This window comes from Xyrauchen texanus, chromosome 33 (assembly GCF_025860055.1).
Source record: "Xyrauchen texanus isolate HMW12.3.18 chromosome 33, RBS_HiC_50CHRs, whole genome shotgun sequence".
In the NCBI taxonomy this organism is placed as follows: Eukaryota; Metazoa; Chordata; class Actinopteri; order Cypriniformes; family Catostomidae; genus Xyrauchen; species Xyrauchen texanus.
Window position 1 is genome coordinate 10,960,197 of NC_068308.1, and position 25,236 is coordinate 10,985,432.

General features: G+C 40.3%; 1 protein-coding gene across 3 annotated transcripts in view; it reads right to left on the reverse strand.

The window, feature by feature from the left end:
• Positions 1–23,138, reverse strand: part of LOC127626749 (sodium channel protein type 4 subunit alpha A-like) — a 38,070-nt gene extending 14,932 nt beyond the window's left edge. Inside the window, exons 1-14 of one of the 3 annotated variants that reach the window (XM_052102762.1) lie at positions 22,860–23,138; positions 22,634–22,752; positions 20,535–20,624; positions 19,981–20,109; positions 19,447–19,538; positions 18,853–19,107; positions 17,853–17,916; positions 15,842–15,983; positions 15,559–15,759; positions 15,315–15,467; positions 15,067–15,187; positions 12,258–12,496; positions 8,987–9,160; positions 8,528–8,884 (exon numbers count right to left, since the gene is read on the reverse strand). In XM_052102762.1, the coding sequence (XP_051958722.1) occupies positions 8,528–8,884; positions 8,987–9,160; positions 12,258–12,496; positions 15,067–15,187; positions 15,315–15,467; positions 15,559–15,759; positions 15,842–15,983; positions 17,853–17,916; positions 18,853–19,107; positions 19,447–19,538; positions 19,981–20,109; positions 20,535–20,624; positions 22,634–22,752; positions 22,860–23,111 (2,388 nt within the window). In that variant the 5' untranslated portion in view covers positions 23,112–23,138. Of the gene's footprint in view, positions 1–8,527; positions 8,885–8,986; positions 9,161–12,257; positions 12,497–15,066; positions 15,188–15,290; positions 15,495–15,553; positions 15,760–15,841; positions 15,984–17,852; positions 17,917–18,852; positions 19,108–19,446; positions 19,539–19,980; positions 20,110–20,534; positions 20,625–22,633; positions 22,753–22,859 lie in introns of all 3 variants that reach the window. The other 2 variants (XM_052102760.1, XM_052102761.1) reach the window with 2 other exon arrangements.
• Between the last annotated feature and the right edge of the window lie 2,098 nt (positions 23,139–25,236).

Below are 25,236 nucleotides of genomic sequence, written 5' to 3' on the forward strand. Positions count from 1 at the left end.
CGCTTCAATGTGTGCCGCTCTTTTAGAAGAGAAAGCCACTGTAATGCGGCGTAAGGATCCAGCAGAGGTGAATGGAAGCCGTGAGAATTCAGCTCACTTATTTCTCAATTAAATAGCAACCACTCAGCTCTGAAGAGAAAATCTGAATGAGCGGTATGCACGCCCCCTCCTTAATACCGTTTGACCGGGGGGGTGGCATGCAAATACCACTCACCAAATCCCATTGGCCTTTTATCAAAGATCAGAGGTGTCTCGGGCTCCCAAGAGCGACCCCTAGTGTCACTACATCAACACAACGTCGAGTGAGTTACAGATAGGGAACTATGTTTATACCTGATAAATTAACCAAACCAAAAATGCTTTATGTCGAATTTCACATGACCAAAAAGGAAAACTGGTCTCATCACATCTGCTTGTCGTAGAAGGCGTTAACAGCAGTATGAACTGATGGTGATAACTATGGACGTTAAGGTAATCAGCTAACCTAGCTTGTGCTTTTTATTGTTGGTGTTTTATTCTATTATACTATTTCAATGTTAGTGATAAGAAGAAAATGTCTTTATCGAGACGAATAAAGTACAAGAAGTGGCTGTGTACCTCAGTGAAGGCATCTTGAGTAAAATGTGCTGTTTTAGTACAGAGGACCTGAACCGGAAGTAATGCGACTTATTTGACAGAATACGTAAGGTTGTTGCGCATAACCTGTATGGATAATCTCAATAATCTATAGACATATTGGCTCAAAATATCTTCACAATAAGCCAGTTCCTACCAAATCACTAAAAATTACAGCAAATCGCTATAAAAATGGCAAAAAACACTTACTGCTGCATTCCAACAGTACATCAAATTCTTACTGGTGCTGTATTTTTATATTGCTTTTAAAATTTTTGTTAATGATGTCAATGATGTCATGTTTCCTGAGTCATAATACTAAATTACTAATGTTTATCCCACTATACATTATTTGGCACTCACAACCCAGTGCAAAATGCCCAGACCATTTGTCAACATATTAGCATGCAGTATGTATGAAATGAACAGTCTAAAATCTGTTCAGAAAACCAGCAGTAGAGGCAGGTGTTCTGATTTTCACATTGGAAATCAGAGCTGCATACCAAATGAGGCCACTGATATTTGGTTTCCCATGCTACACTCACATACACATACAGCCCATTAGACTTACGGTGCAGAGGCAACTCATGTCACTATCTATAGATAATATAATTTCCTTGTTCTCTCTCATTTGGAGTATTTTGTAGAGCAGCAGTACTCAAGGACCCAGATTTTATTTTGGACATCATGTGGCGACTCAACTCAAAACCTAACATTGAAATGCATTTGTTATTATTAAACTATCTATCATAAACTATTTATGAAACCCATTTTTGGGTTGTATCCAAGAGTTGAGAACCACAGGTATACAGAATGGGTGGGGAGTTGGCCTAGATCAGATCTCCAGCTTCAGCTCAGATGTATATGTTTGTTTCTTGTGTGCCAAGACACTCATTTGAGCTGAGTCTTAGCAGATAGCCAAGATCCGTTTGTTGGCTCTAGTCATATGATGTAAATAGAAGCCAGCACTTAACATGTGCATCTCTCTTTGTCTGTTTGACTGTTTGTGCAGACAGTACAGGAGAATCTAACCAGATGAAGAGTGAGTGTGAAAATGTATGTAAGCCATGCTGGGGCATGCTCAGCTTTTATTAGCTTACAGATGGGCCATTTCGTTTTCTAGATATAACCAGAGAGGAAGTTTATTCAGTGCCTTAATTTAACTAAAGGTGAATTGTGTAATTTCTGCAGTGAACCGAATGTAAGTACAAGCGGTACAGTATTACATTGTAATCTACCATGCCAAATGAACATGTTTGAAGTTGAAGAGGAGATGCATTTCTATGCCCAGCCTAATTTGTATGTACCGAAGTACTCTTAAATCTAACAGTCGGTGATGATTTTCACTAAATAATACATTCGATTTCGGTTTGTTTCTCACCAAACCCTATCGTATACCTTCAGAACAAGGCAGGAGTAACATGTAATTATTTATTAGACATATGAATTATACTTCTGCATCCTTTTGGAGCTTGAAGAGAAGGTCACCATCCATTGTATGACATCAGTGAGCAATTTTCCCCTCCAAAATGTCTCCCATTGTTTACCGAAAAAGACAGACATATGGGTTTAGAACAACACTAGGGTGACTTAATACTGACTTAATTTTCATTTTTGGGTGAACTATTCCTTTAAATGTTATCAGTAATTAACAACTCATTATAACAGGACAGTAAGAGAGCTCTGTCACTAACTGCTGTCACCTGAATGTCATCAACATCCTGCTCACTCTTAGCTGTGCTCAAAACAACATGGGGAAATCCACAAGTAGCTTCCAAAAGTTCATGTACCCTGAATTTGACTCCATCCTGTCAAATTACTGACAAGAACCATCCCCCTTGGGGAGGGTTCGACTATCAGTTGAACTTTATGGTACACATCAGCCCGATCTTGCAAATTTGCACTGTACAATATTAGAAAGATCAGACCTTTCCTACCTAAGCATTTTACACAACACTTTGTCCAGGCTCTTTTTATATCGAGACTGGACTACTGCAATGCTCTTTTGGCAGGACTCCGCAATGAAACCTCTGCAATTTATCCAGAAGGCGGCAGTGCACTTGATCTTCAACAAATCCAAGAGAGCACACGCTACACCTCTCTTCTTCTCACTGCACTGGCTGACAATGGTTGCTCACGTCATGTTCAAGGCACTTTCACCACTGTCTCTCTTTCCTCTCTGCTTGTACTTCTCTGAGCAAAACTGAAACTTTGTATTACAGCACTTCTCATTTTATTCACTTTTGCCATATTCCTCATTGAAGTCTGTGGCAGTGGGGGCGTGGTCAAGCGCCCGTCCGGGAGAGGAAAGCGGTAAGGGCGCTTACACCTGAGCTAAATTATGCCTAAACACCTGTCTCTAATTCCAGTGAGCACGAGGAGAGCGGCATAAAAACAGACACAGAGCCTCCAGACGGGGAGAGAGACCACAAGCAGATCCAGTGTTTGTCATTTGTATTGTGTGTGCAAATAGTGTGAGGAAAATATAATTAAAAAGACTTACCTTGAGAGGAAGACCTGTTTCCTGACCTCCTTCACTAGAACGGTGTCACACTGGTATGTGGTATATGGAGCAAAGTCGCCCCATAGAGTCCTCCCAGCTGGCAGAAGTCCTCCAATCCCTCGCGACGCTGCATGAAGGCCACCAGCAATCCCTGCTTGAGCTCCGGCAGGACCAAGATCGCCGGTTTTTGAGATCATGCGGGCTCAGGCAGAGGACCGGCTCGCCATCCGAGCCTCCTCAGCCAGGAGACGGAGCCGGCCACAGCCGCGACCCCGGACAGCCGCGCTACGCTACCCCGCCCACGTTACACGAAGATGGGGGCAGCAGATGATCCTGAGGCCTTCCTCGACTTGTTTGAGCAGACGGCCGAAATCTGGGGCTGGCCGCCCGAACAGTGGGCAGCCCGTCTAATTCCTCTCCTGTCCGGGAAGCTCAACTCGCGGCACAACAACTGCCGGCGACAAATCTCCTGGCTTACACTGACCTGAAGAGGGCCATTCTGCAACGGGTCGGTCGGAGCCCGGAAGAGAATCGCCAGCTCTTCCGGGGCATGAAGTTGGAGAAGTCCGATCGCCCGTTCGCGTTTGCCCAACGGCTCCGGGACGCCTGTCGGCGCTGGCTGCTCAGCGGGGGACCACGGCGTCGAGGGAGTAATCGACCAGGTGGTACTGGAACAGTTCGTTCAACGGCTGCCTCGGAAGACGGCGGGTGGGTCCAGTGCCATCGCCCGGCGTCGCTGGAGGAAGCTGTTCGGCTAGCGGAGGACCACTTGGCGGCGATCCGAGGGCAGACGAGCCCTCTTCTTCTTCTCTCTCTCTCTCCCTTCCCTTGTATCTGCCCATGCCCTCGCCCCCTCCCTGTGTTTTCTCCTTCTGTTCTCTCCCCAGGGCCCGTTACTGCCCCGCGCAGGCGTGGAGGGTTCCAGAGACCTGCTCCCGGCCGTGGGAGAATGCGCCCTCCCATTCCCCGTCTTTCAGCCGCTCTCCTCCTCAGGTGGGGCGCCCGCCAGCACAAGTGCGGCCGCAACGCCTGGGCCGGCCTGTTGGAGGTGCGGAGACCGGGCCACTTCCGGGATCAGTGTCCGCTGATGGAGGTGGGGACGGTGGTGCGGGTCTCCGACGTCCCGCAGGCTGCCCCTATCGGGCTGGAGCATACCGGATTCGGTAAGGATCAGGGGGTATTTACCAAGCTTTGCTGGATACCGGCTGCAATCAGACCACCATCCACCAACGCTTGGTTCAACCCGGGCTTTGGATTTATCTAAACTGGTGAGGGTGAGGTGTGTGCATGGGGATGTTCACAAATATCCCATGGTGGCGTTGGCGATTATATTTAGGGAAAAAACCATAGTGTGGAGGCAGCGGTTAGTTCCACCCATCCGCTAATCTTGGGTACTGATTGGCCGAATTTTAAAGATATATTAGAGGGTATTTGTGCGGATGGGTCCTGCATAAAGAGGTGTGCGGTGTGCGATGCTTTGGCAGGGAGGCGGAGCGGGACCGTCCTCGGCTGCTCGGAATGACGAGGAAAGGGGCGAGGTGGCCGCCCCTCCTCTCAGGGAATTCCCTGAAGGGGACTTTCCTCTAGAGCAGTCAGCGGGACCAAACTCTTAAACATGCTCTTGACCAAGTGAGAGTGATTGATGGTCAACAGCTCCGGCCGGGCGTCGCCATTGCATACCCATACTTTGCTATGATTAAAGATCGGTTATATAGAGTGGCGCAGGGCGCTCAAACAAAGGAGGAAGTGACACAATTATTGATTCCACGAAGCCGCCGGAAATGGTTTTCCAGGCGGCTCACTACAATCCTATGGCCGGTCACCTAGGGGAACGGAAAACACTTCTCCGTCTAATAGCCCGTTTCTATTGGCCGGGCATTGGCGGTGACGTCCGCAGGTGGTGTCGCGGCGTGCCGTGAATGTCAGCTGGTAAACCCACCGGCCACCCCAAAAGCGCCATTGCGCCCTCTACCATTAATCGAGGTCCCCTTCGAGAGAATTGGGATGGACCTCGTCGGGCCATTAGAACGGTCAGCACGCGGACATCAGCCGTGTTAGTCCTAGTGGATTACGCGACGCGATATCCGGAAGCAGTGCCTCTGAGCAACATCTCCGCGCGTAGTGTTGCAGGGGCACTCTTCAAGATAATCTCCGGGTGGGGATTCCGAAAGAAATCCTCACCGATCAAGGCACGACTTTTATGTCACGAACACTCGCGAACTTTACGAGCTCTTGGGCATCAAATCGATTCGCACTAGCATTTACCACCCGCAGACAGATGGCCTAGTGGAGCGATTTAATAAAGCAGCTCAAGAACATGATTCAGTAAATTGCGTACGCGAGGATGCTAGAAATTGGGATAAGTGGCTAGACCCCTGTTGTTTGCAGTACGAGAGGTCCCACAAGCCTCCACCGGGTTCTCCCGTTTGAGCTGCTGTACAGGCGACGCCCCGCGGTGTCCTTGACGTCATCCGCAAAACGTGGGAGGAGGGACCTTCTAATAGTAAAAATGAAATTCAGTTCGTTCTCGATCTTAGAGCAAAACTCCACACACTGGGGCGATTAACACAGGAGAATTTGCTCCAAGCTCAAGAACGCCAACGCCGGCTGTATGACAGGGGTGCTCGGCTACGGGAATTTGCACCGGGAGATAAGGTACTCGTATTACTCCCAACATCGAGCTCTAAATTACTCGCCAAGTGGCAAGGACCCTTTGAGGTCACACGACGAGTTGGGGATCTTGATTATGAAGTTAAGCGTACCGATAGAGGGCGCACGTCAAATTTATCACCTCAACCTCCTGAAATTATGGAGGAGGAGGCGGCCTCTGTGACGTTGGCCACGGTAGTTCGGAGAGGGCGGAGCTCGGGCCGGAGGTAAACAAAAACTACAATCTCAACACTCCGGTTACTTGTGGAGACCAACTCTCACCGCGGCAGCTCACAGAGGTTTCTGAATTACAAAAGGAATTTGCGGATGTGTTTTCCCTCTACCGGGCCGTACAAACATCATACAGCACCACATCGAGACCGAGCGGGCGCGGTGGTGCGTTGCCGCCTATCAGCTTACCCGAACATAAAAAGAAAATAGTACGGGAAGAATTAGATGCGATGCTTGATATGGGCGTAATAGAGGAATCCCACAGTGATTGGTCCAGCCCGGTTGTTCTTGTTCCCAAGAGTGATGGGTCTGTTCAATTCTGTGTGGATTACAGAAAAGTCAACGCGGTGTCTAAATTTGACGCGTACCCAATGCCCGGGTTGATGAACTGCTCGATCGGTTAGGTACTGCTCGATTTTATTCGACCTTGGATTTAACAAAGGGTTATTGGCAGATCCCCTTGACACCAATGTCCCGTGAGAAAACAGCCTTCACTACGCCGTTTGGGTTACACCAATTTGTGGCGCTTCCTTTCGGTTTGTTTGGGGCACCAGCCACGTTTCAGCGACTCATGGATCGGATCCTCAGACTGCACACCGCGTACGCCGCTGCCTATTTAGATGATATTATCATTTATAGCAATGATTGGCAGTGGCACATGCAACATCTGAGGGCCGTCCTGAGATCGCTGCGGCGGCGGGCTCACGGCAAACCCTAAGAAGTGCTTGCGATTGGCGTGTGGAGGTACGGTATCTGGGGTTCCACTTGGGTCATGGCCAGGTGCGGCCCCAAATTGATAAGACCATGGCGATTGCGACTTGCCCTAGACCGAAGACCAAAAAGGGGGTGAGGCAGTACCTGGGGCTGGCTGGCTATTATAGAAGGTTCGTGCCTAATTATTCGGACGTCACCAGCCCGCTGACTGACCTCACTAAAAAGGGGCTCCAGATCCGGTTCAATGGTCGGAGCAGTGTCAACAGGCGTTTATGCAGGTTAAAGCCGCACTTTGTGGGGGCCGCTTCTTCATGCACCTGACTTCTCTCTCCCTTTTATTTTGCAGACGGACACTTCAGACAGAGGGCTGGGGGCCGTACTCTCGCAGGTGGTGGAGGGGAGGAGCGCCGGTGCTGTACATTAGCCGTAAGCTCTCCTTAAGGGAGACTAAGTACAGCACTGTGGAGAAGGAGTGTTTGGCCATCAAGTGGGCGGTCCTCACCCTCCGGTATTACCTGCTGGGGCGGGCCTTCACCCTCTGCTCGGATCACGCCCCACTCCAGTGGCTCCACCGCATGAAGGATACTAACGCCCGGATCACCCATTGGTATCTGGCTCTCCAGCCCTTTAAATTCAAGGTGGTCCACAGACCGGGGTGCAGATGGCTGTCGCCGACTTTCTCTCCAGGAATGGGGGAGTGGTAGACAGGCCAGATGGTGCCCGGCCTGAGTCGGGCGGTGGGGGTATGTGGCAGCGGGGCGTGGTCAAGCGCCCGTCCGGGAGAGGAAAGCGGTAAGGGCGCTTACACCTGAGCTAAATTATGCCTAAACACCTGTCTCTAATTCCAGTGAGCACGAGGAGAGCGGCATAAAAACAGACACAGAGCCTCCAGACGGGGAGAGAGACCACAAGCAGATCCAGTGTTTGTCATTTGTATTGTGTGTGCAAATAGTGTGAGGAAAATATAATTAAAAAGACTTACCTTGAGAGGAAGACCTGTTTCCTGTCCTCCTTCACTAGAACGGTGTCACAAAGTCACTTTGGATTAAAGCATCAGTTAAATTAATAAATATAAATGCATCTGTTATCACATTTCCCGTTAGCATTATTGAGACACGTGCTTCTGGTCCCATGGAAACCTGGAAGTAATTGTGTTCTCATTAATAATGGTAAATGCAATTTGGAGATTGCATTTTCACTATAAAATTATATATTTTCTCCAGTTAGGTGTAGGGTTGAGTTTTCATTGACAACTAAAAAAGAAAATGCGCTTTTGTTGCCCCTCTGTGGACATTTTACCTGAAAACTGAAGCTCACATGTGCCCATATAATCAACAACACTAGCGGTTTCGGCCACTGGGGGTAGTGATTTGAATTTCAGTAAACACAAACCAATATCAGCAGCAGAAATTTTGACCTACTGTTGAATTCACGGTGTGATCAGTCTGCTCAAAATCTTAAGGGGTTGACTCAGTTGCTATGCTAAAGCTTCAGAACAGTAAACCTTTAAAAAAACAGTTATAAAGATTTACAGCTTAGCAGTGACAACAGATGCCCATTGGTATAATTCTTTAACCATTGCAGTTCTCTACCCACCTATTAAGAAAACTAAGTAACATATAGTTGGAGTTGACCTAATTTAATAAATGCCTTTAATGTAGTTATGTTATATATACATTATCTATATTTAATCAATGCTTTTGATATCAGTGTGAGAAGAAATCAGAAGAAATCATGTTGAGTGCTTTTTAACAGGAAAAATGAATGCGCTCACTCTCATCATGTATTTGTATGTGCAAACTCTGCTTCACTTACCACCAAATTACCAATGACCATGACCAGCATGAAGACCAGCAAACACATGCCAGCTCCTGCCACCTCCATGCAATCCCACATGGTCTCGATCCACTCTCCACACAGGATACGAAAGACTATGAGGAAAGAGTGGAAGAAGTCATTCATGTGCCAGCGAGGCAGGTCACAGTCTTCAGAGATCTTACACACACATTCCTTGTAGCTCTTGCCAAAGAGCTGCATGCCCACAACGGCGAAAATGAAGACGATGATGGCCAGGACAAGCGTCAGGTTCCCTAGAGCTCCAACTGAGTTGCCAATGATCTTGATCAGCATGTTCAGGGTGGGCCAAGATTTAGCCAGTTTGAAGACTCGCAGCTACCTCCAGCACATTCGTCAGAGAAAAGCACAAACACACATATATAACCAAACACAAGTCAACCATTTAATCACACAGACAATGAAAGTCAATTTTCTTACCAAACGGAAGGACCTGAGAACAGACAAGCCCTGGACATTGGCCAGTCCTAACTCTACCAGGCTGAAAGTGACAATGATGCTGTCGAATATATTCCAGCCCACCTGGAAATAGTAGTAAGGGTCCAAAGCAATAAGCTTGAACACCATTTCAGCTGTGAAGATTCCTGTAAATACCTAGATGAAGTATAAGAATGTCAAGATAAACAGTCTTAGTATGAAAACAGGACAATGAAAAGGAATTATCATTATGCCTTACTTTTTGATTACTTAAATCATTCTACCAGGAGTGGCTTTTTCCTGATGTTAAAGCTGAAGTGAGTAATTTCTGCGCCACTGACGTCACCAAATGAAAAATAATCACTGTTTACAAACAGATTACAGAATACTCCCCCATCTTCCATTGGTTGTACAAATAGATAGTCCCACGCCCAAACACACACCACTGGTCGAGTCAATGTTGCTCTGTTGGGCTGGACGGGTCGCTCAATCAATCAAAGGTATGTTTTGATGTAAGCTGACAAATGGCTTACTTACAGCTGAATCTGCATATTAAGCTGGGATACGAGAAGGAATTTTAACATTGTAAAAATTTCACACATCAGCTTTAAGTATGATGCTTTGTCAAAATCACACATTGTTTTTACAAACTCTAACTTTGTCCTTATGGTAGGTAGGTGGTAAGAACCAAGGTCATAACCATTTCTTGAACATTGGGGAGGACCAAAACATTTTGGGGCTGGGGGGTCGCGGGTGTTGAGGTCACAAATATAATCGTCCTGTTTGGTCCTTTAAAATAGCGAAGGCTCTGAATGCAATTATTTAAAAAATAAATGCTTTAAATGCAATTAAGGCTAAACATTTTTTTTTTTTAAAGATCCGTGTTTTTTTATTATTTAAGTTTACACAGTGCAAGATTATCACTGTGTCTGCATTGCTAGCAATTGGCCTGTTTTAGTCATTTTTTCTTTCTTTTTTGTGCTGTCTCAAAGAAAAGACAAATATAATTTTAATTTCTTTTCATCACTGATGTATCTGTAAAATGACATGACTGTGTCAGCTGGCTAGCAAAAAGAAAATACATTATTTACAGCCATCAAGTTGTCCCTCATTGTATTTTTCCCCAGTAGAATCTTAAAACAATCTTTTCTTTAAGAACCTGAATGCTGCACTTTTCCACACAAAAACAGTTCATATTCAACACTACTGTCAAAGCCCAAGAAAACTAAATTATTCATATACCATAAAAGTAGTCCATTCAGCACAAAGCTGTTGTGTGGCCCCAGAAAGCTTGGAATATAGTGCACGAGTCATATGGACTACTGTTATGATGTCTTTATACTGAGCCATTAATAACGATTTATAGTATTTGTCATTTTTGAAGCTTGACAGCTCCTGCTCACTATAAACTTTTATTCTATGGAATAGAGCTGCTTAAAATATAAATGTTTATGTTCCAAGGAAAAGTAACAGCATGTGGGTTTTGAACAACATAAGGGTGAGTAAATTGGGTGATTTAACTGGTGGCTCATCCTTCTTTTAAAAGAAGACTCTTAGGAGATGCTGTTCACAGTTCAGAATTAATTAAAGACATACAGAAATTATTTAGAAAATCTTAAATTTATTTAAAATTATTACCTAATAATATTTGCATTACAAATATATGACACTGTCCTTGCCACAACCTAAAAACACAACAGAAGTCACCAGTCACATGTCTTACCATGTTCTAGTTGTAATCTGAGGGTGATAATGCTCTACATTGTGTTATAGATCATTTTCTAAGTTAATTTTAAGTACATTTTCTAAAAAGGTACTTCCGAAGCTTTACAATATACACACATTCACTCATTGTCTTGAGCCTGATTTTCTGAAAATGGCTCCATTAATGTTTTCACATTCAAAATTATGAATGACATACGAATCACATACTTAACGTGACAGTATATTTTTTATTCAAAACGGCGAATTTCACCAAATGGTGAATAGTTTGCACCACTGGAATTTATTGTTGGTCTGTACAACATTTCAATCATAAAATAAGGGCACATATTGCATGTTTAGTTGGTTACATCTTACATTACACTAACACTCTTAACCTGACATTGATATGTGCGTTCTGTGTGCGCTGAAATAATCCACGAGTTAATCACCTGCTCAGCTTTTTAAACTTGAGTCCCGCTATCATCGATTTGATTGGCTGTCTCAAATGACATTGAAGAGCGTTGTTAGACTACTGCGCATGCTAAAATTTTTCCTTTTTTTAAACCATTATGTTATTCCTGCAACAACTTAATGGCAATTAGACAGTGGTCCATAATGGATTGCAGCAGTGCAGCAACAAGGATATCAAGATCTGCTTTCACTGCTGTTCCTGCAGAGCTAGTATGAAGAATTGCTACACCTTGAATATACACAGACATGCTGTGTGCTGCTGCTGCTGCACAATTGGACATAGATAAAATCCAGGGTTTCTGCTGGTTTAATGAAGCTGAATTAAAGACATTTTTAAAAACTTTTTAAGACCATCAAAAAAAAGTTATCAATTGAAGGGAACACAATACATCATTATTTTTTCTAAATGTACATGTCTAGGGAGCACATGAAGAGTCATATTTATAGCAACACTTCAATGTTTAAAAGTGCAACTTTCAAAAGATCTCCATTCTTTTTTAGACCAGCAAAGAAACACTGAAAAGCCATGTGAAGCACATCTAGACATGTGACACTGGGGAGGAGGAGGGTTACCGAGGGAAAACCCTGTAATAGGGAGCTGCAGAGAAACCTGCTTATCTGCAAACAACTGAGGCAATTTCAATGTTAGTCAAAGAGAGAGTGTGCAAGTTCATTGGCTAACAGATTAAATGTCATAGGACCTATCAGCTTTGGCCATAGAGTATGAAAGATGATTGGTTGACAGATTACATGTTCAAAGGACTTTTCACCTTGTAGAGTTTAATGACTGAACTTCTTTTCAGAGAATCATTTCAGAAAACCTGTGCTACTAATACAGAATCTTGCAGGTTCAGTTGCAAGAATTGGTGACCAAGGAACTGGAAGGATTATTAGATCACAATCACCATTATACCCTTGTTCAATGCTAATGCTTCCAAGCCATTCCTAATCTACTGTGAGTATGGATTATGGATATTTGTCTGTAAAATGACAACTAAAGTATGATGCTTAACAGCTTGTCAGAAAAATATTTTTGAATAGCGGCTCCAAAAAGTTTGTATTATTATGAATTGTTTGATGAATTGAGTGTGACACTAACCAAGTTTCCCACTGAGAGAACATGTTCGAAATCCGGACTCATGGGGTAGTGCTCCATGGCCATGAACAGTGTGTTGAGCACAATGCAGATGGTGATACCAAGATCAGAAAATGGGTCCATCACTACAAAAAGAACCCACTTCTTAAAGTTGAGCCAGGGAGCACAGCAGTCCCATTTAAGGAAAATGTCCGCAAACTTATACCAGCCTGGCGGACAAGGCCTCTGGACACCTTCCAACTCTGGGAGACAAAGAAGGTAGAAAAAGAGAAATTAGAAACACTATTTTAAATGACACTATGTGGCAGACAGTGTGTCGACATCCAAGCACCACCATATATGCTTTTTGAGCATTTAATTTCGAAACCATTTGTAATGATATCGAGTTCCACATGGCTGTGGAAATTTTCACTGGAATCAAGGGGCCAAGCCAAATCTCTATTAGAAGGAGATGTCCACATTCATTGGCCACATAAGTATATTTCTTTACAGTGAGCAGAAAGCACTGAATGACTGAACATCAGCAGAGTGACAGCAACAAGCTCTGCTAGTCAGCTCATAGCCCAAAGATTAGCACCACTCAGAGGAAGTTAACAGGTTTTTCTCCACACACAATGTGTCTGACCTTTGTCAAGTATTAAACTCTAGCTCTAGACAATAGAAATTCTCTGCGGTTATGTCAGACAGGCGTACAAGGCACAGCAACTAATCTAGATAATTACACTTCAAATTAAAGTTTAGAAACTTCCAAGCTGCCTCTCTAAGCCCAGTGCATTTAAATTCCTGCTACTGGGTCTTCACAAGTCTTATGCTTGTACACTGTGGTTCAAAAGTCCAAAGGAGAAAATTATTCTGATGTGCAATTTTCTAATTTACTGCAGTTACTTTTCATTACAAATGATAACGTCAGCATTATAATCAGGTAAAAAGTTGAGTTGAAAAACATGAATATCCAAATTTCTCAGTATTTACTATGTCCCTCTTTTTGCTTTAAAGACTTCATACAAAAGATAACATGTACTTCACAAGTTTGTGCAAAACCTGATGATTCATGTTATCCAGCATGATTTGAGAAGGTTCCAAAGAGCATCTTGTGTGCTTCAACGGAAGCAATGAAATCTTATTTTTGGTACAAATGAATTACTCCACCGAAAGGGATAATTATTAAAAATTATCTAATTATTTAGGAGATGTTAGGCAGAAATGTTATTCTCAGTCACCATTCACTTTCATTGCATCTATTTACATGCAACATAAGTAGATGGTGACTGTGGCTGTTATTCTGCCAAACATTTCATCTTGTGAAAGACAGGAGGATGGGTTTAACATGGTCAATGTCACAAATTGTCTTATGTGAATAATTACCAAGAAATAGTGCAGAATCCTAAATATTTTTTATTTAATTTGTCATAATTAGTGATGTTATAAAATATTGATATATCAATAATTGATTGGCATGTTATTATTCAATATATTTTTGAGACATCGATATATAAAAATTAGCCAACATTTAAATTAGAAGCCTAATTTGCATGCTTTCCAATTCACTCTGTTTAACAGTCTGACATAATAGCGTTGGGAGACCACTAGACGGTGAGAAAACGTTTACTGAAGCTGGTCGTGATCACGATCACACACACACACACACACACACACACACACACACACACACACACACACACACACACACACACACAGGACAAGCTGATGTGGCGCTGCAGATTGCGGTCCAAAATTACAAAGGTTTTTGAACTTCTTCAAGATGAACAATGTGATGTTGATGAGTTTGCAGGTTAATGTATGAAACTGGTGTAAGTGCACAAACGTAACAATTAGAAATAGTGACATTTATTATGCAATTTCTCTGCATGTAGCACTGAATAGTTCTTTCATTCAATCTGTCAAACCACAAAATGACTTAAATTTCTGTCAAATTTAATGGAAAACTATGAGAGTTTCACTTCGTGGCACTTCAGAATTTTGATGCTGAGCTTTGCTTGTATGTGCATACCTTTGTAGAAAATAATTTTACTAATTTTAGAATGCCACCAGACGCTTCTGGTGTCCCTTGAAATTTACCCTTCCGCTTACACTTTATCAAAGTTATGTTGAGAAAATTGTTTAAAGAGATAAAGACTATTGTGCAACGAGCAGCGCAATTAATATCTGAAGAAAATAAAATCCTATATATATCAATAATCATCAGGAAATATGTCTGATTATCGATGCATGAAAAGGTATTGATCATAAGCCTAGACATAATGTTTCTTTTCACAGAATGGCTGTTCAATATTATAGAGAGCATCAAAATGCATTCAGCGGGAGTCGCAGATATAAACATGGTGACAGTGCACAACAACTAAAGCCGCTGCGGTACCACATGTTGATGGAATAACTGTCCGCACCGCAACCACAATCAGCCTTGATGAGGCACAAAAGTGATGCTCTAATTGGTTTGAGAGATTACCTCTGATAATGTATTTATTTATGATTTTGGTTATTTATGCTGAAGAATTTTAATTATTCACCCTTTCTCCTTTTTTGTGCTCATTTTGGATGGAAACTAATGACATCTGCATCATTTGAGTATCCATTCTGATTCAATGTTCATTCTTATTGTTTACTAATCAGAGTCAGCCTCCTTTGGTATTCATTTGAGCTACCAAGCATGAAAACAAAATATTTAAAATGATTTTGTCACTTTAGTTGTTATGTTCATATAGAATATTTTTTGGAGAAGGCTCAGCCTGCCTTGCCTCCTTTGACAGGATATCACTGTTTTAAACTGTTTAGGGTTTCTTTAGGTTAGTACCATCCATAGTTGCAGTGAGCACACTGATAGCACTGGCTGTTCTCTTGGAGAGTTTGGGCTGGTCCAGGTACTGCATACTGTGTTTAGAGCACAAGGATTTGTGGTCCTCATCAGCTGATAACTGTAGAATAAATTTAACATTACAGAAGTCTAAAGGTATGCCAATATGGAGTTGCATTTTTTAAAGACATTCTTGTGTGAATAAATATCTAAAAATGACTCACTATGTCAAGAATGAGTTGTATTACCTCTCTGTCATAGGAGGGGACTCTGTTTACAATGAGGTGAGGAACTATTTTGCCATTAAATTCCTTTATGACGTCATCACCTCCAAGACTCTGTAATGAACCTGTCCTGTTTGACCCTGTTGTCTTGCTGGCCAAAGAGTCTTTACTGCCTGTCTGTAATTTATGATATATAAAGACAAACTAATATATCAATATAAATCAATGTTACATAGTCAGTTGAATGCATGGTTTCAAGTCACCTGACCTCTTGTTCTTGGTTCTTGAGCTGCTCAAGCAATCTCTGAAATTCCTCTTCTTTTGCAATGGCCTCAGCCATGGTGGCTTCGTTCTGCTCGTCATAAGCCATGGCAACCACAGCCAAGATCAGATTAATCAGGTAGAACGACCCCAGGAAGATGACCACCACAAAGAAGATCATGTAGGTCTTCCCAGCTGCACGAAGGGTCTAAACAAGATGATAATGAGAATGTTATTCACTTATACTCTTCCAACAGATGAACAGACATAAAAATGACTAGTTAACAGACCAACTGGAAGAGATTCTCCCAATAGTCCTGAGTCATGACTCTGAAGAGGGCGAGAAAGGCCCAGCCAAAGCTGTCATAGCTGGTGTAGCCATAGTTTGGGTTCCGTCCAGCCTTCATACATGTGTATCCTTCAGGGCACTTCCTATTAAAACACCAGACAAAGAATGCCATTTAAATCTTTTAATTCTTAAATCTCCATTGCCTTTGTTTTGTATTACAATTCTCAATTCTGTATTTGATAAAGAAATTACTTCTCAAAGTACAGTATGTTTTTTTTAGGTATGCTTGTGTGTAGCCAGTGGTGTGGACAGAAGTGAGGCAGCAGGGGCACGAGCCCCTGGCCCTTTCGTTCACAAATCTTACGGTGCTCATCCAAGACAAAAATTATTAAATAAAACAAAATTAAAATCGTATTATTCTCTCAATAACTATAATAATGTGTCATTATTGGATTTCTTTGTAAATCAAAGAAAATAAAAAATTATGCAGAGGTGCCTTTAACAGCGCATGCTACAGCAGATCGGGGGCGGATTCTAATTGCAAGTGAACCTCCCTATGCCCTACTTACTAGAAAGTGCAGAGCCCTTTAAGTGGGTACTCTGAAAGAAACATGGTATTACTGTATGAATGTAGCCTTCGCTAACAGTCTTGTGGAAGGGCCCTTTGAGAAAAGATACATTTTCTCACTTTCATTGGAATTAACTTTCGAGTGGCATCCTCTTCCCGCAGAAGTGTTCTTCAAGGGTGCAAAAATGCTGTTGAAAAATCACCCTGGAATATCTAAGTACCATGGCCTCAGACGAGTAAAAGGTCAGAAAAAAGTCCACAATAATTGATTGCAACAGCATTTTCAACATAGCAACTCTTGACACAACAAAGCTTTATTACTTTTAATGGGAATGGATGCATTGCTTTCAGTGAAGAAAGAAATACAATACATCTTTCATAGAATACTGTCACAAACTGAAGGAGCAGTCTGATTCAGCCAAACCCAGTCAATCACTAATAAGCCATTAGTCTACTCACTTTTAGAAAAGTACCATGGTATACTATTTGTTTTGGACATTATTCAGAACCATGATATTACTATCTTGACAGCACTGTACCATGATTCCACCACTTTATTGTGTAAGACTAAAATAAAATAACATAATAAGATTTTACACTAAAATAACATTATGAAGAAAGTATAATGTATAAAGTATTGGGGCGGCTGTGGCTCAGGTGGTCACTAATCGCAGGGTTGGCGGTTTGATTCCTGGCCCACATGACTCCAAATGCCGAAGTGTCCTTGGGCAAGATACTGAACCCCAAGTTGCTCCTAATGGCAGGCTAGCACCTTGCATGGCAGCTCTGCTGTCATTGGTGTGTGAGTGTGTGTGAGTGAATGGGTGAATGAGTCACAGTGTAAAGCGCTTTGAAATCCACTAAGGTTAATAAAAGCGCTATATAAGTGCAGACCATTTACCAAGTACTATAAGAAGTGTCAGTTTTATAAAGAGGATGATGAAGTCTGATGAAGAGTGGGTAGGGATGATGTAAGGGAGCAGATATTAGAGAAAGTAAAGAGTTATGAGACAAGAAAAACAAAAAAGCACTCTGCCGTTACCAGGGTAACACCATGCTACTGAATGATTATTATGTCCATACTTCATGATATTGTAATAGTAGTACTCCAAGGTGCTTAAAAAATACCATGTAAAACCTTGGCAAAAATGGCATACAAGTCAAAAAACATGCATTACCATGGACCGTGGTGCTTTTTGTGAATAGGCTATTACTTGTGATAAAGGAAACAAAAGAAAAATATGGATATGTATACAGTATAATAAAAGATATATATATATATATATATATATATATATATATATATATATATATACAGTAAAAAATCTGTAAAACAATATTTTTTCCTTCTGAGGTCTGTGCATGCCACAGTTTGTAGTATGAACACATTCCCAGAAATACTTCAGACATAACTACTGAACGGTATTAAGATTTCCAAACTTACCCAGAATCAGAGCTGTTACCACATAATAAAGCATCTAAACTTCCCTCCAGAAAGTACTGGTTTTCTGCAAAAGATAAGAAAAACAACTATGCCAATAATGTTTGTATACATACTGTATACATACATATATATATATATATATATATATATATATATATATATATATATATATATATATATATATATATATTTAATTCATGTTTTATATTTCCTTTTATATTTCAATCATTGTCATTTAGTGTTTTTATTTATCTATATCAGATTGTAAAATCTGGGTACTAAAGTAAAATCAGTGGAGAACCCCTGCCTTACTTAATAAAATATGCTGTACAGTCCAATGAAGTGTCAATTATTATAATGTTGAGATTGTTAGAAGCTTGCACATATACATTTGAAAATATTTGCTCTTGTGTGCTTTTACGCAACCATTTGTATTAGCGTTTTTAAAAGAACTCTTATCTAAATGTAAGGTTCAACAGGTTGTAAGGTTCTTTCATTCATTTTTCATATTTCATTCATTGTCTTTCTTACCAAAGTGACTTGCAAGACATATATATATATATATATATATATGCATGACATCTGTTGCAGGGCTCCCTGTTCTTCAATTCTAATCTTTTCTCTTTGCAAAAGTAATGTTTGTGAGTCTAACATTTATATTTCCTATTGACACACTAAACCTGAAGATATAAATAACCATCTTAAGACAAATGCTTTTGTGAAGCATCTTATGTGCCTAAGACTTTTGCACAGTAATGTATATATAATACATGTAGTTTGGTAAACAGGTACTGGAATGAATCTCAAATTCCAATAAACTCTAAAACAACTGTTCAAAGAAAATTCTCAATAATTTGAAATTGATAGTCACACTTTTAGCACAATGACTTATGGTCATGCCACTACCACTAGTACTGCTAGAACTAATTGCAGTACTAACTATGTAATGACATATTTGTGTAAAAATGGGAAATATTTAATAACCTTGACCTGACTTCACCTTCATTTTCTATGTAAGCTTTGAAATCGAAAGTATCTGTGATGTTGAGGATGGTGTCATTGACCATAGTGGAGTTGTATTCGTCAAAGATGGTGCTGTTGGGGATCGGCCAACGGATGCATTTATGACGTAGATTTCCCATGAATAACTGCAGGCCAATGAGGGCAAAAACAGCCAGTGCAAAGACGGTCAAAATCATCACGTTTACCATCTTCTTGACAGACTGTATCAGAGCCCCAACAATGGTTTTCAAACCTGAGAGGAAAGTACAGTATGAGAAGAGAAATTAAAAAAAAATATGTAAGGGAGATTGAAAACAAAATCTTGGTGTGTTTTATTTGAACTATATTGGGTTGTTAATTCTGGATCCTAAAGCAAAACCAGTTGAGAACACTACCTTACTCTACGAAATATACTGTACAGTCCAATGAAGTGTGTATAATTTGAAATGTTGATATTGTTAAAAGCTTGCGCATATACATTTAGAAACATTTGCTCTTGTGTGCTTTTACATGATCATTTTCACTTGCCTTTTTAAAAGATCTCTGATCTAATGTAAAGTTCTACAGAAATAAATGAGTTAATATTACATACCAGGAATAACAGTGATTGTTTTGAGAGCTCTGAGCACACGAAACGTCCTCAGTGCTGACACATTACCGAGGTCTACAAACTCTGTGATGTACCTGGAAACAGTCACACCACAGATCAAGACGTCAAATGGGTACAACACACAACACCCAGACTGAGGTGTAAAAGTAACGTTTATCCTTCAATGGAAAATATTGCTTAAGAGTCTTAAAGAATTATTTTGGTTAGTTGTTCTTGGCTGTTGTAAGTGGTTGGTTTTAATAGAAGTTAAATTTAGATCTGTCAACTACTGTGGCCAAAGGGCAGCATTAGCTGACTGTCATTGAGAAGGTGTCTAAATGAAACTAACCATGCAGGGTATCACTTGTGTGAACAACACAAGAAACTGGACTGAAATTCCCATCAGAAATCAAATAAGTTTTATTACAGTGACACCTAATTACACCAAGGAACCTCAACTTTATATTGATTATGAATTGGCAGTATATGTGTATATAGCTTATACTGTTTAAGGAATTAAAAAAGCTGAATACTCACGCCATGCTGATCACCATGAAATCAAGCCAGTTCCATGGGTCACGGAGGAATGTGAAAGGTCCCATGCAGAAGCCTCGAGACAAAACTTTGATGGTTGCTTCAACTGTATATATACCAGTAAAAACATATCTACAACAAGCAAACAACCAAATAAATCAATCAATCAACACATTACTTTTGAATAAATAAATGATCATAAATATGCGGCCTAGGGTCAACATTCTTAATACTAAACCTATGAATCAGTTGTACAGAGCAAGCATAAAGCATTTTACTACTACATATATTGGGGTAGATAAAAACTAAACAAAAAACAAAACAAAACACAAGCCAATAAATGTGATATTTCACCTAAATATATGTAATTTTTTTTGCAATTCCGTTAAGTGACACTAGTAATGCAGAAATTACTCACAAGTTGTACGTGCTTTATAAAAACTAAATAATAATAATTCTGTCTAACCTTAAAACTATTTGAGACTTCTGTTGAACTTCCACTAATAAATGTAAAAGTACTGTATGTTCAAGTATAAAAAGAGAGCGGCAGCTCTTACTCAACAGTTTTACTCCAGGCCGGAGGATTACTCATCGTCATGAACACGCAGTTGGAGAGGATGGTTATCATGATGAGCATACTAAAATATTTGAAGCAGAGTCAAGGTAAATACAGCAAACAACTAATGTCGCACTACTGAATCAATCAGAATCAGTGTTCAAAATGTAGTTTTACGTTAACTTGCAACATATGCCTCCTGGTTTTGTTATTCAGGGGCATTTTTTTGTACCTTTATGAGGACATATTTTTTCCTAACCATTTCAAACATAAATTGTGTCTTATCTGCTTATGCCAAATACAAAAAAGGAACAATATATATCTTTTACATCATTTATTAATCTTCGTTCATGTTAGATGATAAAAGTCCTATTGTTCATTGATAGTTCATGTTAGTTCATAGTGCATTAACTAATGTTAAAATATACAACTTTTGATTTTAACAATGTATTACTATATGTTGAAATTAACATTAACTAAGATGAAGAAATGCTTAATAAGTATTGTTCATTCTTAGTTCATGTTATCTAATGAAAACTGATTGTACAGTGTTACCAATTATTAATACACCAAGAATTATATGATTATATGGTGTGTTTTCATTAAAATGATCAACTTTCTCAATATGTCTCAATTATTTAATGTAATTTTTAAGCATCATATGGAAACAGCACTTACAGGTATGTTCACAGTGTTGAATAGCAAATAAATTCAAATTCAATTTGTTTAAAATGCATCTGGCTATATGTTGCAGGGGTCTATTATATTAAAAGATGACACTTGTTTAAATATGATTCATATAAAAAATACGCTAGTTCATATCAAATTGCCTCCACAGTTTCCCTGAGTAGAATGTGCACAAATACAGCTTTCTAGGGGTTTAGAACAAAGCCATTAAACTTAAATTGTGAAAAAATCATAATTTACTCACCTTCATGCCATCCCAGATGTGTATGACTTTCTTTCATATGCAAAACACAAATTAAGATTTTTAGAAGAATATTTCTGCTCTGTAGGTCCATACAATGCAAGTGAATGGGTGCCAAAATTGTGATGCTCCAAAAAGCACATAAAAGTAATCCATAAGACTCCAGTGGTTATATCAATGTCTTCAGAATCAATTTGATAGGTCTGGGTGAAAAAAAAACAGATCAATATTTAAGCTAGAAATTCTCCTCCATGCCCAGTTGGGGGCGTATGCATGAAGAATGTGAATCACCTAAAACACAAGCAGAAAAATGTGAAAGTTAAAGTGGATATTGACTGAACAGGGAGGAGAATTGACTTAAATATTGATCTGTTTCTCACCCACACCTATCAAATTGCTTCTGAAGACATTGATATAACCACTGGAGTCTTATGGATTACTTTTATACTAACCCATGTGATTTTTTTGAGCTTAAAATTTTGGTCACCATTCACTTGCATTGTATGGACCAAAAGAGCAATAAATAAAAAAAATAAAAAAGAGAAATTCTTTTACAAATCTTCATTTGTGTTCTGCAGAAGAAAGAAAGTCATACACATCCGGGGTGAATAAATGATGAGAGAATTTTCATTTTTGAGTGAACTATTCCTTTAAGGCTAAAATGATCTATTGAGCTAAGATTTGACTTTGTACATTTAAAGCGGAAGCATGTAACCCTTTCTGTGTTAAAATACTTTCTCCTATCCCAGCTTAAAATGCAGTCAACTATTAGTAAGCCTAGGTTAATTTTCTCGAAAACTGTAAACACTGTCTCCTTGAGGCTATGAAAATTGCTCTGTTTATTTTTTTAGCTACCCGTTTAGACCCGCCTTATCAATGTTACTCAACCAATGCCGTGAGTTGGGGGCAGAGCAATCTCTTTGATTGAACAATGGCAGACGGGGGGAGTATTCAGAAATCTGTTCTGAAAACAATGTTTATTTTTACAATTCTGTTTGGTGGCACTAGTGGCACAGAACTTACACACTTCAGCTTTAAGTTTATCTGCCTAAATCATTTAAAGTTGAATACTTATGGCCAGAATGCTTGCGGAATATAAATGCTGTGCTGTCTTGCAAGCATTGTAATGATGATTGTTGTCAAAGCGATGGTTTATACATGAGGAAGGATATGAATGTATAAGAATTTTGATGGCTCCTCTTCTGACGGGACTAAAAGGACTGATAAGAAACAGCGCTGGTTCGGCAGAGAACCTGTAGATAGTGTTCCCCTTGCTTATCACAATAAACGTCTGCAAATGAGAGAGATATTAATGCAGAGGTTTGAGACCAGTTATAAACACCAGATAAAACTTTAAATAGAGTGCACTTGAATAACATGTATGGGAGCGAGACTAACTTTCTGTGCTTTGTAGAAGGGGTCTATGTCCTCTAGAGGGGTGTTGAGGAGATCCTTTGGTGGGTCGCTACAGATCATGGGCAGGCTCTTCCCTGCCTCCAGGTCACTGCTCGGTGCCTGTGGTTCCTCATCGTCACCCTCTGCTTCCTCCCTGCTTATCTTCTTATTGATGAGCCTTTCGATCTCCACCAGTGACTCTGGGGTGAAGTGGCGGAAAACGTTGTTGCCTGTGGGAGGGAGCAGGCTTGCCATCTTGGCATCGCGAAGAGATACCACCTCACCGGGGAATCACTACACAAAGCTTCTGAGAGAGAAGAAATGTAGCTGAACCGACTTTTAGACAGATAAATGTTTTTATAGTAGTATTTCTACACAAAGACTATCAAAAGAAGTTAATTGGCACACACAGAAGTTTCTATTATCAGCTCAGTAAAAGTGTAATGACAGAGAAAAGGGTAAACCTAGAAGAGAGAGAGAGAGAGAAGCCAGTTGCAAAAATACCCTTAAATTAAAAAAACACTCAGTTATAATTGTGACGGTGAGGTCACATTACACTTCGTGCTCCATCCTATTTAAACTTGTCTGGGCTTCTGGGAGCTTTAAAATGTTGATCACCATCCTCTTTTCCAACATCCACCACATTTTGTTGACCTACAGAGATATTCATCTAAAATATTCATTTGTGTTCAGCTGAAGAAAGAAAATCATACACATCTGTCATTGCATGAGCGTGAGTAAATTATTTTTGGGTGTACTGTCCCTTTAAATTTTGACCACACGGGAAGACCGGGAATATAGCACAGGAATAGAGGATTTCTTTTATTATAATTTTTATGGTGCTTTTCTCATTTTGAGCTGCAACTCTGACATTCTGAAAATCATTTCAGATCATTTCATTTAAAAATGTATCCCTGTATCAAGTCATGGAATGCCCCGAAATGAGTTGAATATGGCATCAGAGTGACATTTAACATACAGACCAAGGATGACATTTTGGTGTTGCAGACAAAACATCACCCCAGTAAAGTTTCTTCCTGAGAGTGTGTTGCAGATAGGTTGTTCCAACCATCTTTGTGAACTTGCCACATTTCTTGTATTTATGCTGTCTCAGATGCTTCAGTCGCTTCATGTAATCCCAGACTGACTCAATGATGTTGAGATCCACCATAACATTTGTTGCAGGACTCCTTGTTCTACTTCTGTTCTATTCTATTTGCAAAAGGAATGTTTGGAAATCTAAAATGTATATTTTCTATTGACACACTAAAGCAGAAAATATGGAATAACCATCTTAACGCAAATGTTTTTGTAAAACATCTAAAGTGCCTAAGACTTTTGCACAGTACTGTACTTACTTGTCATTCTGTACATCCTTGATTTTTTTAATAATATGTCCAGAAAAATGATTGGGGACTTGTTATATCATTAAATGTATGGTGCCACAACAGCTCCATTTTTTGTTGTTGCCTTTAACAGCATGGAATCAGGACATGACATATTAAAGTTCAGAGTTGACATTACAAAGGTTAGTATAAATTTCATGAATTATATCAAAGTCTTTCTAGTAAGTCAGTCCACTATCGGCCATTTTTGGAACCCTCTCGAGAGGCTATTTCCAGTCATGTCAGTGCAGCTCCTATCTACTTGAATGGAGAAAGACCAAAATCTCAAAAACAGTTGGTCAAAATTACGATCAAAGGACATATTTCAAATCAGCAAAACAATCTGTCAATTCTAGTATCATAAATTCAGATTCTTAACCTCATTTTACTCAAAAAAAAAACGTACATTTTCCCAGCTTGTATAGCTAATGCGCATGCGCGTTCTGGAGTTGATTGACAGGCAATGTCTCTATCTAAAAGGTAATTGGCTCTTTTACCTGTAAGGCAGGACTTCCTTTCTGCATCCGTTGACTATTGGGCAATCAGAGCTCCTTGGTTGAACATTCCAGTTTCTCCAATTCATTTAAATAGAGGTGGCCCATCTCTGCTAAATAATCTCTGATTATATCCGTATGCTGTAGGTCACTTCAGATAAAATTGTTTGCTAAGTTGCTAAGTATCAAAGTAATGATCTATAAAGTCATTCTCAAAAAGATAACTGTACACCACTGAGGCTGTAAATGTCAGTCAAGATGACTGTGGGTTGCCAGCAAGGGCCATATTACAAGCTGTTCTTGGTGATGTAGGCTTGGCAGGCTAATACTCCCACTAATACTAGAGCTATAACCAATCGAACTTCCTGTTTGCCATCCTCCCTCCGTGAGATTTCATCCATTATTTGGGGCAACCAAAATAAATGTGTCAAAGTAATAACGAAATGTGTTCCACGGCTGAAGACAAGCTCATAATTGGGAGCAAGATACTTTCCCACAGTA